Here is a 16,079-nt window from a genome sequence, read left to right on the forward strand (position 1 = left end):
TCCTCTTTGGTGAATCTCGCTACTGCTCGTTGGCTCCTTGCCAGCGCTGCCTTGCCGTTCTTGATGTTGTCGCCCGTTCTCTTTACTATTGCCTACTTTCTCTTCCCGATCTGGTAGGCAAGCGACTGCAAAGTTCTATGGAGAAAGAGAAAAAAAAGGAGAAGAGGGAAGAATATGGAAAGTCTAATAAAAATAAAAATATTATTAAATTAATATATTTTATCAAATCAACCATACGCAGTCAGCAATTAATCGCTCCATTAACATTACAAACTATCAAAGCACCTGAGGGGCCAAAAATGTTCCTTTTGAAATTTTAGGAACCAAATAAATATATTCTAAATCTCAGGACCAAAATCCGATTATTTTTTTTATTATAATTTAATATTACATGTTAAGTTTGGCATTTATATGATTTGACTAAATTAAGTAGCATCAAAATGCCATGTTTTATTCACCGAAATTATGAAAAAAAAAATAAAATACAGGGAAGTAAATTTAAAAGTATTTCTACAGAACAAGAAAGAGCAAGTGAAGAAATTATATACCTTTTAATGAGCTGGTGGCCTTAGATTTCTATTTTTTAAATACTCAAAAAAAAAGAAAATGACAAGAAATTGTTTTAAAAAGGTAATAAATCTTTCTGGCAGAGTTCTGGTTTTGGGTCAGATGTGTTAGTGCATGCTTTATAGAGCCAGGTGTTTCCATCCAATCAATATATTTTGACTGCTTAATTTAGCCATTAACCTTAAAAGTTTTTACTTTAAAAAAACTTGCTATTTTTGCTTTAAATATTGTAAAGAAAGGAAAATCAAATGGATAAAGCCAAAAATAAAAAGATCATCATTTTTGTTGGCTTTCTGGATATATACTCTATGATATAAAACCTTATATTCCATTTATGTGTGTATATTGGGTGTAATAGAAGAACTAAAACTTAAAAGATTTTAAGGGAAAAAAAATTTATTATTACAAATTGTTTTATTTCGTTTATTCCGAGGTGAATATTCAAATTTACAACTTATAAAGGGAGCTATACGTGTCTTTAACTATCCAAAATTGAATCTAATTTATTTCAAAATTTTTATTTTATTAATAATAAGTTTAAAAACTATTTTAGTCCCCTTCGACTTTGGTATATTTTAGTTTATGGACTTCCAATATTTTTTCATTTTAGCTTTTGTATTTTCAAAATGTTTATTTTAGTTTTTGTAGTTTTAAAAAGTGAAAATTTTCGGTTATTTCATTTTCATTTTATCTTTTAAATTTGTATTGTAAAATTTAAGTTAAAAAAAGTTGTAAATGGGGACGAAATTTGTTACTCGATCAAAACAGACATTTTAAAAACATAATGACTAAAATGAATAAAAGTTGAGAGTACGGATATAAAAATGAACGTTTTGAAAGTACATAAACCAAAATAAACCAAAGTAAAAAACACATATACGAAAATAATATTTAAACCTTAATAGTATCATCACAAATCATTTCCATTTAATTTTTATATTTTATCATTTGTAATTGTACTCATAAAATAGTATGTATTGATTCTATTATATCAATATTTGAATTGATTAATAATGATGCTAGACTTCCATTTTTCTCTTCTTTGTGTTACTTCTTTGGTTGGGTTAATTTGTCAAGAGGTATTCTAATTGAATAATTAATGAAATCAACCTATTGTGGAGTTGATAGGTTAGGTTTTTTTTAGGTAGAACCAAATAAGGAAAAATAAGTTGAAAGTGGAAATTTTATTTGTACAAAAATGTTGATTAATTAGTTCTAAATAATCCATTGAAACTTTTTAAGACGTAGTATTAACGTGTATTTCAATAATCGTCCATCTTTCGTATTGACGATGAAATAATATGACGAAATAATTACTTTATACATATGGAGACAAAATAAGGAAAAAAAATTAATATATATCTACTTTAAACTAATTTCGAAAAGAAACTAAAAATCAGAAGAGAGCGAGAAAAAAAAGATACGAGAGAGTCCTTTTAAAAGAATTAAAAATATTAAAAACAAAATAGAGTGATTGAGAAAGGAGAATGTAGTTATAGAAATCATTACCATCAAATCTATTGAATCTATTGAGACGTATTATCAATAACTAAAAGTAATAATAATCTAAATAATTAATGCATAATGATTATTAATATTATAGTACTAAAAATTATCCTACTCGAGTAACAGGTCAGTCTTATGGCAATAATGTTAATATATATATTATAAAAAATAAAATAAAATAAAAAACTTTTGTTTCCAACGGTCTGAAACGGGCGGACACGGTGGAAGGCTCCCACCTAAAAACCGTGTCCGAGACTAACGGCGTCGCGATTAGAAGTTCCAAGCTGTCGTCACCCTCTTATTTTTCAACAATCTTTGTTGTTTAAATGTCGAAAACACCCCTGTACTCAAAAAAAGAAAAAAATGTCGAAAACGCCCCTCTTTTTACTACTGGTGAATTTTACAGCTAAAAGTCTAATCCTCCGGATAATTCCGGAGAGTGCGGTTATTACATTTTTAATCCGACATCAGATTCATACGGTGTTTTTTTTTTAATGGATCATATGATGAAAATTATGCAAATAGATAATTATTTTAGCATGTTAATCTTGTAGTTTCCAGATTCCTTTCGTTCTAGTTTTTTACTTTTAGGGTGGTGGCAAAAAAGAAATCTCATCTGATATATTCAGAAGTTTCTTCAGCTATATGTTATTGTGCGCGTAGTGACAAAAAAGAAATCTCATATGATATATTCAGAAGTCGTTCGAGTCCCCATGTCTACTCTTCTCCGCCCAGTTAATTTTCCTCTAACTTGAAATAATAATAATAATAATAATAATAATATCCTTTCAAGAAAAGAACAATGTGAAAATATTTCTAAAATTTTTAGAAGGGAGATTGATGGAGACTTAATTTTCTAAGAGAAACCATGTTTTAAGATTGAAGTAAAAGGATTAATTTTGGACATTAAAAATATATGGATCAAAATAGAACAAATACAGTAACCAAAATATTATTGTTAACTATTTTTCAAAAAAATTGTATCAATAAATTAAAATAAAGTTTGATTGAATATTGATGCAAGAAACCTTTTTTTCTTAAAAAAAAAAAAGACAAATATGGATGCACCTTTTTATTTCATTCTACTTAAAAGATTATTATTATTTTTGAACGAGCATTCTATTTAAGTTTTTTCTACTATATGTTTATGATTTTATACATTCATATTTTAAAGATGTCGTGTTTAAAGGAGTTATCATCTATTACTACTTTAGTATATACTTTAAATTGTTATCTATTGTTTTGCGTTTTCTCTCTTTGTACGTTTATTTTTAATTTAAAAAAATTATTATTAAATAACTCTTCAACTTCTCCTCAGTTGAATTTTGTCAGATGACATGATGTGATAGGAATCACCCACTACATTATTGAAATCTTAATTGTTTCTACATTAAAAATAAATAATAAAAGATTTTTTTAAAGTATAATATGTAAAGAGGGAGATTTGAACTTGAGGTACATACCAATTACCACCATAAAAAAAAATAATAAGATTGATATAAGTAGACTCAATCAAATAATGTGGCGAGTAAAATCATCCAGAACCTATGAACTTGTATTTTATTTTATTTTTCTTCCTACCATGAACAAGATACTAATTACCTACCTTGAAGGCTAATGTTCATTTTAATAGCATTTGACCATTAGCCAAACACCATCGTAAATTTTTTTTAACTACTTTTATTAGTTAAAAACACTTCACTTTTATGAAAATCTTGTCAAATCCATCCAGCAATTAGTATCCCAAAAGAAAAAAGATCATCGAATGAGACCACTACAAACAATGTGACTTCTAGTATAAATTCAGTTCCTAATTTGATTTACAGAAGTTATAATCTTTGTCCAATTCCATTGGCACACTATATACATCTTTGATAATTAAATTAAAAAAAACTACAGCCCCTTTCTTCTCGTGCCGTTGCTGAATAACCCGCTGTGGTCCTCGCTCGAGCATAAGCTTCTGCCATATTCAGCAAACTATCTTTCAAAAAATGCAATAGTCTAAACACCATCAAAAGCATCAACATATTAAATATGAAACTCCTTTCAGCTCTTGACAAAGTGGTATTTCGATTCGACGTAGCTTTCTGCATCCCAGAGGAACGATCCGAATGCAACTGCTTCCAATGCTAGCATTGTCAGCCCAGAGAAAGTAATAGTGATCACTTCATCATTGAATGTGTCGATCGAACCATCGTCAGCTATCCTAATGTCTGGCTTTCCAAACAATGCCTGCGTCTGCTTTTCGATCAAAGATATGGCTTCTTTGGATCTCAATGTTGCATATCTTTGAAGTGTTTCAGAATCCAAATACATCACGTAGGATCGCAATCTGTATGATCTGCTTGCATCTGTATCATAAAATCCCCCACTGTCACCTACCCCCTCATCATCAAGGGGAAGCCTGATCAAGGAATCAGGATCCCAGAGTTGATTCGCAGGTATCGGCTCGTCAAAGTCTTTTGTAAATGCTTCAGGAAGAGTTTTCATGGTCCTTTCAAGTTGGAAACGTTGATCAACTCTTTTGAGAAAGTATCCATACATTATAGAAGCCGCATAAAGCTTGCCAAGTTTTATTTTACTCATTTCAACAATGGAAGTAAGGGGACCGACAAATCGATCTCCAAGGACAAGAGATAAGTGACTTTGTATCATTTCAAATGCTTCAGGAGAGTGAATAGATTCTAGTTTCTGCTCTTGGTTTGGCCAAAAATCAACTCGGCCAGTAGGATCTGAGGTTTCTGAGATCTTGGGGATCATTGAAATTTCATTCTCCAGAAACTTTCCAACAATCAAGCAGTATAATATCTCTTCCAATGCCTTTCGCCTTTCTTTCTCTCTCACTTCAGCTATCCTCCTAAGATTCATGGGTTCAATCAAGTGATTAATTGGACAATGTACCAAACCTTAATCACATCTGTGGTGGACCCATAAGCATGGAAATAGCCTTAACAACCAAAATCAATTCATTTTTCTTTTAAATTTAAGAGGTAAAAATCGACCAACGAGCAACTTCAAACATGAATATTCCAGCTTAATGCACAATCTTCCACACAACATATTGTTATTCAACATAATCTTAACATAAGCGCCTATATATGTGATTTATTGCTGAGAGAAAAGAAAGAGAGAATACGCACTTACTTGTAGAGAGGATCTTGAGACGAGGAAGAAGCCTCTTCTGTCTGCAAATCTCTCTCAGTTTGAAGGTTATCCAGTTGCTGGTCAACAGTTGCAGGAAGTAAATGAGGATGTGATAGCAATATCTGAGCCAATAACTGGCCAACTGGGGATTCAAATTGAACAGGTGAAACTGGAAACACGTTTTGAGAATCCTCTGAAGCTCTTATACTTAAGCCCCTTAATCGAAATTTATCCACACCAGAACCATACTTCGGTATGTAAAACGACGAACACCCCTGGTAAAACCAAGGGAGAAGGTCATAAAAGGATTTACAAGAACTGAAAAGAATTAAACAAACTGAAAGATAAACTGACACAAGTACGCATGGGTCAAAGGACAATTATGATATAGTTTCCAATTTTGATTTGAAACTCCCTTCAAAACTTTCCCAATCCAATGCATTTTAGAAACATAAATTCTCCATTTCTTGGTTCCCCAATACAATAGTATTGTGCTTAAACAAATTAATCACCAAAAGAAGGGGGGGATTTATTTAATCCAGTTCGATAGCCAATCAGTAAATATAATATTCTTAATAAGAGAATGCCATTGAAGATATTGTTACTCAATTAATTCCTCTTCAAAAATTCCCTTCAAATCAAGCATGCTAATATTGCTCTCTCAGCAAAAATGGAGCGTAAAACCAAAAAAAGGGACTTCGTGGTTGGTGAAGTATGATAGCCATATAAACCATAATGGATTGGCCCATTGGTCCTTTAGTAAAGGACTTATATATAATGGGATCAAACCATGATGGCCATCTATCTAGGATTTAATATCCTATAAGTTTCTTTGGCAACCAAATGTAGTAGGGTCAAGCAGTTGTCTCGTGAGATTAGTTGGAGTGCATGCAAACTGGCTCGGACACTTCCACGTATTAAAAGAAAAAAAAAGGAGTATGATAGCCATATACCATTCTCAGATTCCTAATAATTTTAACAAAATCACGATGAATAGTATTTGTTTTTCAGGCCACCCATGTAACTACTGCTCTCTTAACAGGAAATAAGTAGCTGTATCACAAATCAGTACACACATTCAATAATTCCTTGCCACCAAGTAGAGGTAATACCCACAAAGTTTATATATCATAAATTGTTACGTTCTACGGGGGGAAAAAACAATTATGAAATGACGTAAACTGTTATGAAGTCATTCGAAATTTACATTCATATCTAATTTTAGAATTCTGGTGATGCTGGTGACAATTTCAAGGAGTTTTAGAAGCACAAAACTACTAATTAATGAGTAAATGACAATAAAACTTCATAATATGTACAAATGCGACATTAGCCACCAAGCTAGACAGGCATCTAAGGGAAGCCCAAAAGAATCTAGCACCGGTATGAATGCGAAGATGCATAACATAAATCGTTACTCTAAACTACTATAGACTATTCAAAATTCCTTTTCCCGATCAAAGAAAATATTGCTCTAATTTTCCACTCATAAAAGAACAGCCTATATGATTACTTCTGCCTTTAGGACGCATTTTCGATCAATCTCTACATCTTCACTAGGCCTATTTATCAGATAACACATCAAGCACACAACACTGTAATACAACCTCTCCCATCGAAACTTAAAATTTAGCTAGCTTTTGAGGTCAAAGTACAAAAAGTAAAACAGGAAATCGAAAACTCACTCTAAAGAATCCGGCGGAAATGGAATTCTTCGAATCGATAGGCGCATGACAGTGTCTCACTTCAGGCGACCGGAGGCCGCCAGCTGACGGAATCACGACGGAAACGTCGCTGATTACACCCGAAATCTTCATTTCGTCCAACGGAATCACGACGGAAAGAGCCGCTCGAGGGATTACGTTTTTAACTGGATTACGTTTTCTGAGTTTTTTCTTTTTTTCCTTCTTTTTTTCCTCTTTTCTTCTACGAATGACTATTTATTATTTTGTTTTCAGCTGTTCACATTTTCAGTTAAAAATTCAAAAGTATACTTTAGATTTCACTAATTATCCTCTTAGTCTTCAAAATATCCAATATTTTTAGGCAATCATATAAATAATAAAATAAAATGTGTATTATTTAATATAGCAGCAAGTTTAAAATTTGTAACACTAATATTTAAAAAATAAAAGTAATAACCTTTTTTTAAATATATATATAATATTTTTGTCATCCTACCTAATTTTCTATTAAATTTCTAGATTTTTTTTATATATAGGCCTCTTAGTTAGATGTATATGTCAATTACCGCTGACTTATGCTCGTTTAGACTATAATTATGTATTAATTTTTATTAGTTAGTTTCTGGTTTTAATTATTTGGAGCAATAATTTAGAGAATGAAATAAAAAAATCGATAAAAAATTTCTTATCAGACTTCCAATATTGATGGATGAATTACAAAGAGAGAAAATTAACTTTAACTTTGTTTGTTTTCTGATCATTCCATTTTTTTTATATGTTAATTGAACGATTAACTTTATAAACTAAATCAAACATTCTTTAAAGAAAAAAAAAAATTTACAATCACAACACAAGTTTAAAATACGAAAACCAAATCGCTAAAAAGTGACAAATGCCCAATTTCATGTTTAAAACACCAAAATCAAATCCAAACCATTTATCGAGTATCATTTTCACATATTAAATAGAAATTTTAATTATTTTACAATAAAATCACATCAACTATATAATTTTTATTAGAAGAACCATTATTAGTGGTACAAAATAAAAAATTAACAAAAATGTAAAACAATTAATTAAAAAGTAATGGGTCTTAGACAGAAATAAATGGTACTTTACAAATGTGGAGCCCGAGATAGAGAATGAAAATAGAATTGACAAGATTGCAGTTGAAGAATATGATTACACTATCATTTATGAGTGACTACAGAGTTTGAAGTAAGCCCCAATTCTATTTCAATAATTTAGTAAATACTCGATTTCCATTCATTGATTCTCCTTCATTTGAAGTGAATAGGACTTAACTACCTTATTTACCGAACATATCTCGGATTATACTAAAAGCTGCAAGGACTACAAAGTAAATAGAAAACTTTACCAAAAAAAGAAAGAAAAAAAAACAGACCTCATTGTGTGTATTGAGAATCAGCACAGAGATATTGGGGCAGGTTCAAATAGTAATCTCATTCTACTTGAGAAGCAAATGCATGGTCAGAGCAAAAATTGCAAGCTTGTTCTTACAAAAGTAATGTAGGACATTAGTGATGGAGATGCTGAATATAAGACAATATAAACATGCTGTAACTCAAATCTATACGTTAGAAAGCATACTGATATGCCACGACTCGACCTCAAATTAGCACAAAAACAATATTTTACACTGAAAAAACTCAAGTGAAATGTTGCATGACACTCATCAAGTATGGGTATAAGAATACGACTACACGGGGCGTCGAGGTTAAAGACGAAGCCTCCACAAGAATGAAAAATATGATCGATAGTCCTAAGAGGGTGCAGTGGTCAGTTCTTATAAAAGGTAAATGACAAGTTATGCAAACTTTTGGCTACCAACTGGTTAGGTTATGTGCCTGCATCTGAATTAAGCAAGGATGGTAGATCCCGATCACCCCTTCGTGGGTTCAGCCCGGGCTGTATACTGATCTTCTTTAATCGAATTTTGGCCATTTTTGGCAGATCTTGTATCTTCATTTCCATCGCTTTCTCCAAGCCTCCTCTGTAGAAAAAGAAAAAGATCTTTAACAGGAAAAACCTTCATTCCATCACTTAGTTACATCGGCCATTCTTCTAGTCTACCTTGAATATTAAACATGGAATATTTTTACGAGATTCGATCTTTAAGCTTGAATTTCAAACATATGGGGTCTTAAGGAAAGACCCACCAATTTGTTGAATCATAGACCCTTTTTTTTAGTTCAACACGTGGAGTGAAAATTCGAACCTCCAGCTTTTTTATTGAAGATATATGTCTTAACCAATTTTCAGTTTGGCAACCATCAGGCTCTTGATAGAACATATAAACTAGGAATTGGACTTAGGCCATTAGAACAATTTTGTTTTATAGCTTCAAGATGATAGGGGTGGATTTTTAATATTTAATACACCGCTCTACTTCTTTGCTTCATTGAGATAAATAGTAAAAATGTATGGATTTAAGGATTTTGGAATCACCTTGAGAGAGGCATTCTCTGAAAGAAGTTGCTCGTACTCACTCCTAATCCTATCCACTTCGGATCTAAGACTCGCATTTTCTTCCTTTAAAGCTTCCGCACGCTGAGACAGCTCGTCACATTCAGCCTAAGTAAAAAAAGAAACATGCAGACATGTCCATTTGATTCAAATATGTCAGCATGTGGCTCAGGATCGCCCGATTAGATTATAAATTTAAAGGATGCCTACTTACCTGTTTACGCAACCGAGATCTCCGTGCAGATTCTCTATTTGACTGCTTCCTTCTCTGTCTTTTCAGCTCTCTTTCATCCTGAATCCACATTCAAACACACACACAAAAAAGAATTACCTCTTTTCATATAAAAAACAATGAAAGCTGTGAAAGAATATTAATCTTTCTTCATATTGGGAATTGGTTAAGGCTGGTTCAACCAGACCATACACATTGATGTTCCCGACCTATACTAAAGAACTATTTTGCATTAAACACACTAAAATTATATATTTCAATTACTCATTCACTTCCATACGGTGGCGTAACACCAAATTCCAGTATGCCCTTTTTGTCCTCTCCCTCCCCAATTCAATTCATCTTCAAGTTTCCATTTCGACAATGTAATTTTATCGTTTTACTCAATTAGTGGATTGATATATGTGTGTCTATATGATAACTTTCGATATCCATGCCTGCTTATACGCAATTTTCGACAAAGTTGGACTAAACCTGTAACCAAAGCTGGGACTGAACACTGTCCCGTGATCCAGCAGCAACACCTCCAGTAATCGGACCCGAAGGGACCTTCCCGCACATCGAAGGGACGACAGAAGTTGTTGGCGCACCCCAATAGTCCATTCCTATATTCAAATTCGTAGCAGGACCTGTAACAGCAGCAGAAGCTTGAACTGGTAATATGGACATTGTTTGATTCACCAATGGATGAGCGAGACTATGTCCTTCATTCTGAGAACCATGGATCAAACCATTAGGATTCGCTCCACCTGTAACAGAGACAAAACTTCCTCATCAATGTATAACACTGGGTACAGTGACTGCATGATAGAAAAAAATCCCAAACCTTCTAAAGAATCTTTCCCAGAACCAGATTTTAGTTGTGAATCCTACAAAAAGCAGTGAAGCTAAGATAGATCAAATTACATGAATCATAACAGAACCCAAGTGGCACAAGGGACACCCTCAAACAAGAAGAGGTTGATTGAGATATAACATTTACTTCGATCGTAAATGTAAAACAATATAATCAAATAGAAACGAAAGGAACTTTATCCATCCTTTCAACTTTTAAGTAACAAATATTGAATTTAACACTAAAGTAATATCACGAATAACTCAACATGTGAGAAGTAAACTTTTAATGTCCGATCGTAATTCGTACGTAACAATAAACACAATAAAACAGGAAACGGAATGCACCAACTAGAAACTAAGTTGTACAACTGTGTCCTTGAACTCTTAAGAAACTAGGAATTGGACTTAGGCCTCCCCCATCCATGCCCTATCCCAAGGATAATGGAGAGATCTGTACAATAAGCATTCACATGGTAATGGAGTGCCGGAACACTTACACTTTGAGAATCAGCATCACTTCTTTCACTTGTACCTTCACTTTCACTTTCAGCACTGCAGAGTGAGGTTCATCATCAGATAAGCTAAATTTAAATGTGAAAGATGAGAGGTAAGCTCAAAATGACAGAATACTAGTCTGGAGCTAAGGTTTGCAGTAAGAGAAACGAGTTAAACGAGTTTACAGTTCCTTATTCTTAATAAACTGACAGAAAAGTTCAAAACAGAAAATAAATCTGTGAATAGAACCTTTTTGAGGATTTAGAAAATATCACATTTTTGCTACCCTGCTCCATATATGTTGCACTTGTGTCCATATAAGACCCCAATCAAAAAAATTAAAAGCATGTAAATATGGTAGTCTGGCCATGTCTAAACACCTTGGCTTCATGAATCGAAAGCACAACCGGTCACCAAATATATCTAAATGACATGCCACACCTTTTAGAATAAACTCCGTTAGCAGATGTTCCGGATGGTTTACCAAGCTCATTGTTCTTCCCAGTTATCATGCTTAAACTTCCCAGACTTCCTTTCGATCTTTTAATTGGCAATTTTTCTTTCAGCTCAGAAGGCTTACCCTCCCCTTCCATGTTGCCTGGTGTATTCCCCTATGTAAATTTTTACCAGTCATTCACCTACAGTCCTACTCAAATTGAGAAAAAGATGTAATTAAAGACAAAATTATAAGTCAGTGGAACTCAAAACTTACAGAAGCCTCAGCAATGCCATTCGGAGAAGCTATAGCAAAAGGGCTGTAAGGATATGATCCCTGTGACAAGCGCATGATTGTTAGGGTTAATGTAATCTTAAAGATAAAAAATACATGCATAAAACTGAGAATTTCAGAAAAAAAAAAAAATCTACAAAAGTACCGGAGGCATGGGCGGATGAGCATATATGCCACCGTGGGGATACATTGCAACATATGGATGTGGAGGGGTTCCATAAGGGGGCATAATATGCTGCATCAAACATTTATACTATGATCCAATAAAGAATCAAAACCATTTAGGTTCAGCTATTCCATACGTAAAAGGTGGCCTAAAAGAGGATAATTCCTTATTTTATTGATGATTTCTTCTCCATATAATATCTGGTGCGCATGCCCATTTGAAAACAATAATGCTAAATTAGATAAAAATGGATGATAATTTTGGCAGGCTCGGCTGTTTATAAAAGGTAAAAGAACATCTGAAAGCATAACAGCCATGAATTCTAACACCAGCATAGAGAAGATCTAAGAAACCAATATCTCTACATCAAAAAAAAATTCAAAACCAAGAGGATGACCTCTCAATGAAATAACTACAAAATGCTGGAATCTACGGTTTTTAGCTAATAATCACACATGAACTTAATGTTGCACTTAGACATGATTTCACCAGCATTTCTCAAATTTAAAAGGGCTAGATCCCCATCTGAAATCATTATCTCAAGAAGAATAGAAAAATAACGAAAAGTGTTTCTAACTTTCCTTGGCGCTCTGGAGTCCTAAACGTGAGAGGACCACCCTTCAGATACAATAAATTTGTCAAGAAGTGTATGAATGAAATGCTATCTAAAATTAGACCAATAATACCATCCATTAGATAAAGGAATCTCCATAAGAGAGAGGTAATCGATGCATTTATTAAATCTCTTCATACTTCTGATCACGGCTCCACCGCTGCCATCTTTAAACATTAAAGTCCCCCCTTACACCAGGAGCAGGAGCATAAACCTGCTAGGTTCTCAATCTTAATAGAATTCCTTCTTGTTTGCAGTAGTAAGCCCAGACACACTCAAAACCATTAAGCTGTGAGAAAATTAGAAGAGATAGAAAGTACCCCTTTTTGTAATTATTCTATTTGTATATTTGTGCCAATTTTGAGTGCTTTGTGTATTGGCTTCTTTTGAGGATATCTTCAAACTTGCTCATAATTATTTATTTTCCAAAACAGACAACCTCCCATAGTGATCAACTCATATAGTAGGAAACTGCAGTATCAACTAGTTAATACAAACAGTAAATTTCTTCCCCAAAACAATATTTTTAAATAACAAAAATAGAAAAAGGAAGAGCAAGAACACTAATGGGAAATTATATTGAGATGTTTTAGTAAGATGATAACCTAAAAACCCTCTGGTCAAGCCTGATAAAAACTTTTTACATATGCTAAAAGAGATTGACCTCAAAGATAAATGTGCTTGAACAGTGAACATGCCGGCTAATAGAAAATTATGAAGCTTGAAGCAATGGTTAATGTTATACAGAACAGCAGTCTACCTACAAAAGGACATACCTGTACCCCCCACATATATGGGTGTGCTTGGGGGCTTGTTGCCAAATATCCAGGTGGAGGTATTGGAGAATATGCCTAAAGGAAAACAGGAAAAAAATACATAAGGGACGAGAAATAAACCACAATGCGTACCCAATAGTGAACCATGTTAACTTGAGCCTTTAACAAAAAGAACCTGAAATCCTGACCATTCAGGATTAACGGTGCCAGTGCTTGTGTTTGAAGACTGCTCCTGAAAAAACACAAAACTATACAAAATTTAAGAACCAACCATGCAAAACGCTTAAAATTTGAAGGCATAAATCTCTCAAGAGGTTGGAAATTTTTTAAATCATATCATTGACCTCTATAAGGTCAAAGTCTAATCTGATAGACTCAAGGGGTGCATTTTGATCATTTTGAGGGAATAGAATGTTAAATCAGGGGATATCTAAAATCCTAGATGTCTGGGTATTTCAATGCATGTGATTATGAATCAAGGTAAGTGTGTTTGTTTTGAAGTACTTATACATAAAAATTTTGGGTAATTCTGTTTGTTCTGCAGGATTCGTTCATGGAAATATAATCAAATTACGAATTTTTTCTAGAGTTTGTATCTTTGAATAATTTTGTTCCTTTTCATTATTTCAATGAGAAGTTCGTATCTTGTTAAAAAAAAAAAAAATCAAATTACCAGTTTTTCCCACTCATGCTTCTATTATTAATATTGTCAAAAAAATTTCATATACAATATTCACTTTAAACTTTAGTAAAGCAAACAAGCAGACCTGTATAGTGGCAGGCGTTGTCTTGGATTCCTCCTTCACTGATTTATTCGTCTCACTGCCACCCATGATTCTATATCAACCAGACGCCACCCCACCTTCCAACAAAATTTCAAAATATCCTACATTAAAAAGAACGTACATCATATCAGTTGTTTCTATCCTCGTTTCACACTAACCAAGCCATAGTAGCTTTACTTTCTTTGGGATTGAGAACATAAAATTTCAACAACTAAAAACTTCATGATTTATTTACAGGAAACAGAAAACTATACACAAACCAGCCAAAGAAAGGGAAGGAGAAGCATCAACCTCACTGGAGATGGCACCACACACACAAGAGCCCCGCAAAAAAAGGAACCCACAACAACAAGATATGGCATTTACATGAAGGGGTTCAAGATGTTTAGAATAAACAACAATAGAAAATTACAAAGAGACTTTGTAGATGACACCCAAATGAGCTGTTGAAGTGAGCTGAACACCAAACCTCCTCCTAACACCCATGAAGTTCTCCTATTACTTTCTAACCAGATGTTCCAAATGAAAGAGAATAATGCCACCTGCCAAAGAAGTCAACGTCCATTACAAATGGGGATGGACAATCAGTTCCTCCATCATGTCCTGACCATTTCTACTCTCAAAAGGCTTGGGTACTAGATTTCAGCTTATAGAGTTTAGCCCTAAAGTAAGGAAAGGGAAGGAAAGGGCTTCGCCTGACTCGTTCTAGGAACTTCCCACGAACCTTCATACCAAAGGGGCATCTCCATGAATCATGATTCAAATCTTCCAACGCCCATTTTGCATACAGGACAACTTCCTTTAATAAATTAATTTTTAAGAAATGAAGGTGGAACATCTGGAGACGAATAGCTAAAATGAAATACCCAAAGGACAGAGATAGAACTCATTGTTTCATCTGGTAGTTTCAACTTTCAGCTGGAAGAAACGAACACTGTAAAAAGCTTCGATGGTAAATTGCCAGACAGGAGCCTGATTGAAGCAGAGGCCACCCGGATTTTTCAGAACCTCTACTCCAAAGGTGAAGGGATGAGTTGCATTGCGGGGGATATAGACGGGATCCCGTTCAAAATTTAACGACTTCAATCTTTCGCGCGTGTTTGCACATTAACATGCTAATTTTCATTTATTATCAAATAGAATGGTTGCATTAATGAAACTGGGTGGAAATGACCTTTCAATAATTTCAATCAATCTAAACAAATAATAACAATTATAGAGAGAATTTTTCATTTCTTTCCAGAATTTCCGCATGCCAGGCAAAATAAAAGGCCGAGGCACATGATTGCAGGCGAAGGCAAAGAGGACTTAAACAAAATCATTACAAGTATGCATGGAAGTTCAATCATTGCGCACCAAAATTTTCTACTGTCACTTAACAGGAAATAGAGCGACAAAACACACACATACACGCACACACATAATCAAATTTAACAGAGAAATTCAAACCCAGTTCACCACGACGAACAATGGATTTTTAAGCTGTCAAATTGGGAGAAGAGAATCAGCAGGAACGATGCAGAGATCAATCCGAGAACACGTAATGCCATAATTGGGAGTAGAACTTACGAAAGTATGTGAATCTTTACATAAATTTCATCAAACGAAATTTGCTGGAGCTTGAAAGTTGAAGGTTGAAGACCTGTAGAGCTATCAGAGGGGAGGGACCCGAGAGTCCACGGAGCGGAGTCCGGGGTTCGAACCTCGACGTGCGCGTCTCTGGCGCTTTCCTAATTAATTAACCTCCTCTTTTCCCTAAATTATTTTTTCGTCCTATTTTGTTCTCTTTTTACGAATTTATAATTTCTATTTTTTTTATTACACATGATATTACCTTACCGAGTTGAGTTAAGCCTAAATAGAATTTATAATGTCTATTTTAGTCATGTTTGCTTCTCAAATACATGGGAGTCAAATAATAGAAATGAAATCAAAACACTTTATCTTGCAAACAGTTTGAAGCTATAGTTATTCATTTATGCACTGCGAAGACAAAATAGGAATCGTCATGTTAGAGACGGTTTTTTTAAGAGATGTTTTTCTTAATTAGTTATAT

General features: G+C 33.7%; 2 protein-coding genes across 8 annotated transcripts; both read right to left on the bottom strand.

Moving 5' to 3' along the window:
- Positions 1-3,839: 3,839 nt before the first annotated feature.
- LOC111022888 (beta-casein (DUF760)) lies at positions 3,840-7,139 on the bottom strand. Its single transcript, XM_022300188.2, has 3 exons — positions 6,903-7,139; positions 5,218-5,492; positions 3,840-4,930 (listed from the first exon to the last, which is right to left on the bottom strand). Exons 1-3 carry the CDS (start codon positions 7,032-7,034, stop codon positions 4,120-4,122), a joined length of 1,218 nt encoding a protein of 405 aa, XP_022155880.1. The 5' UTR covers positions 7,035-7,139; the 3' UTR covers positions 3,840-4,119.
- Positions 7,140-8,496: 1,357 nt separating this feature from the next.
- Positions 8,497-15,748, bottom strand: BZIP68 (basic region/leucine zipper transcription factor 68). Of its 7 annotated transcripts, none has more exons than XM_022302584.2 (13): positions 15,593-15,748; positions 14,006-14,124; positions 13,414-13,470; positions 13,239-13,313; positions 11,829-11,918; positions 11,666-11,725; positions 11,395-11,564; positions 10,956-11,010; positions 10,448-10,490; positions 10,096-10,370; positions 9,604-9,681; positions 9,372-9,497; positions 8,497-8,916 (listed from the first exon to the last, which is right to left on the bottom strand). In XM_022302584.2, the coding sequence occupies exons 2-13, from the start codon at positions 14,069-14,071 to the stop codon at positions 8,806-8,808; spliced, it is 1,206 nt and encodes a 401-aa protein (XP_022158276.1). In that variant the 5' UTR covers positions 14,072-14,124; positions 15,593-15,748; the 3' UTR covers positions 8,497-8,805. The 7 variants fall into 7 exon arrangements, with proteins under 7 accessions (XP_022158276.1, XP_022158301.1, XP_022158292.1 ...); XM_022302609.2 differs by having other exon boundaries at positions 14,006-14,100; positions 15,593-15,737; XM_022302600.2 differs by having other exon boundaries at positions 15,492-15,734.
- Positions 15,749-16,079: the final 331 nt, after the last annotated feature.

The sequence above is a fragment of the Momordica charantia genome (genome assembly GCF_013281855.1).
Source record: "Momordica charantia cultivar OHB3-1 chromosome 6 unlocalized genomic scaffold, Mcharantia_2.0 BLBB01000006.1, whole genome shotgun sequence".
Taxonomy (NCBI): Eukaryota; Viridiplantae; Streptophyta; class Magnoliopsida; order Cucurbitales; family Cucurbitaceae; genus Momordica; species Momordica charantia.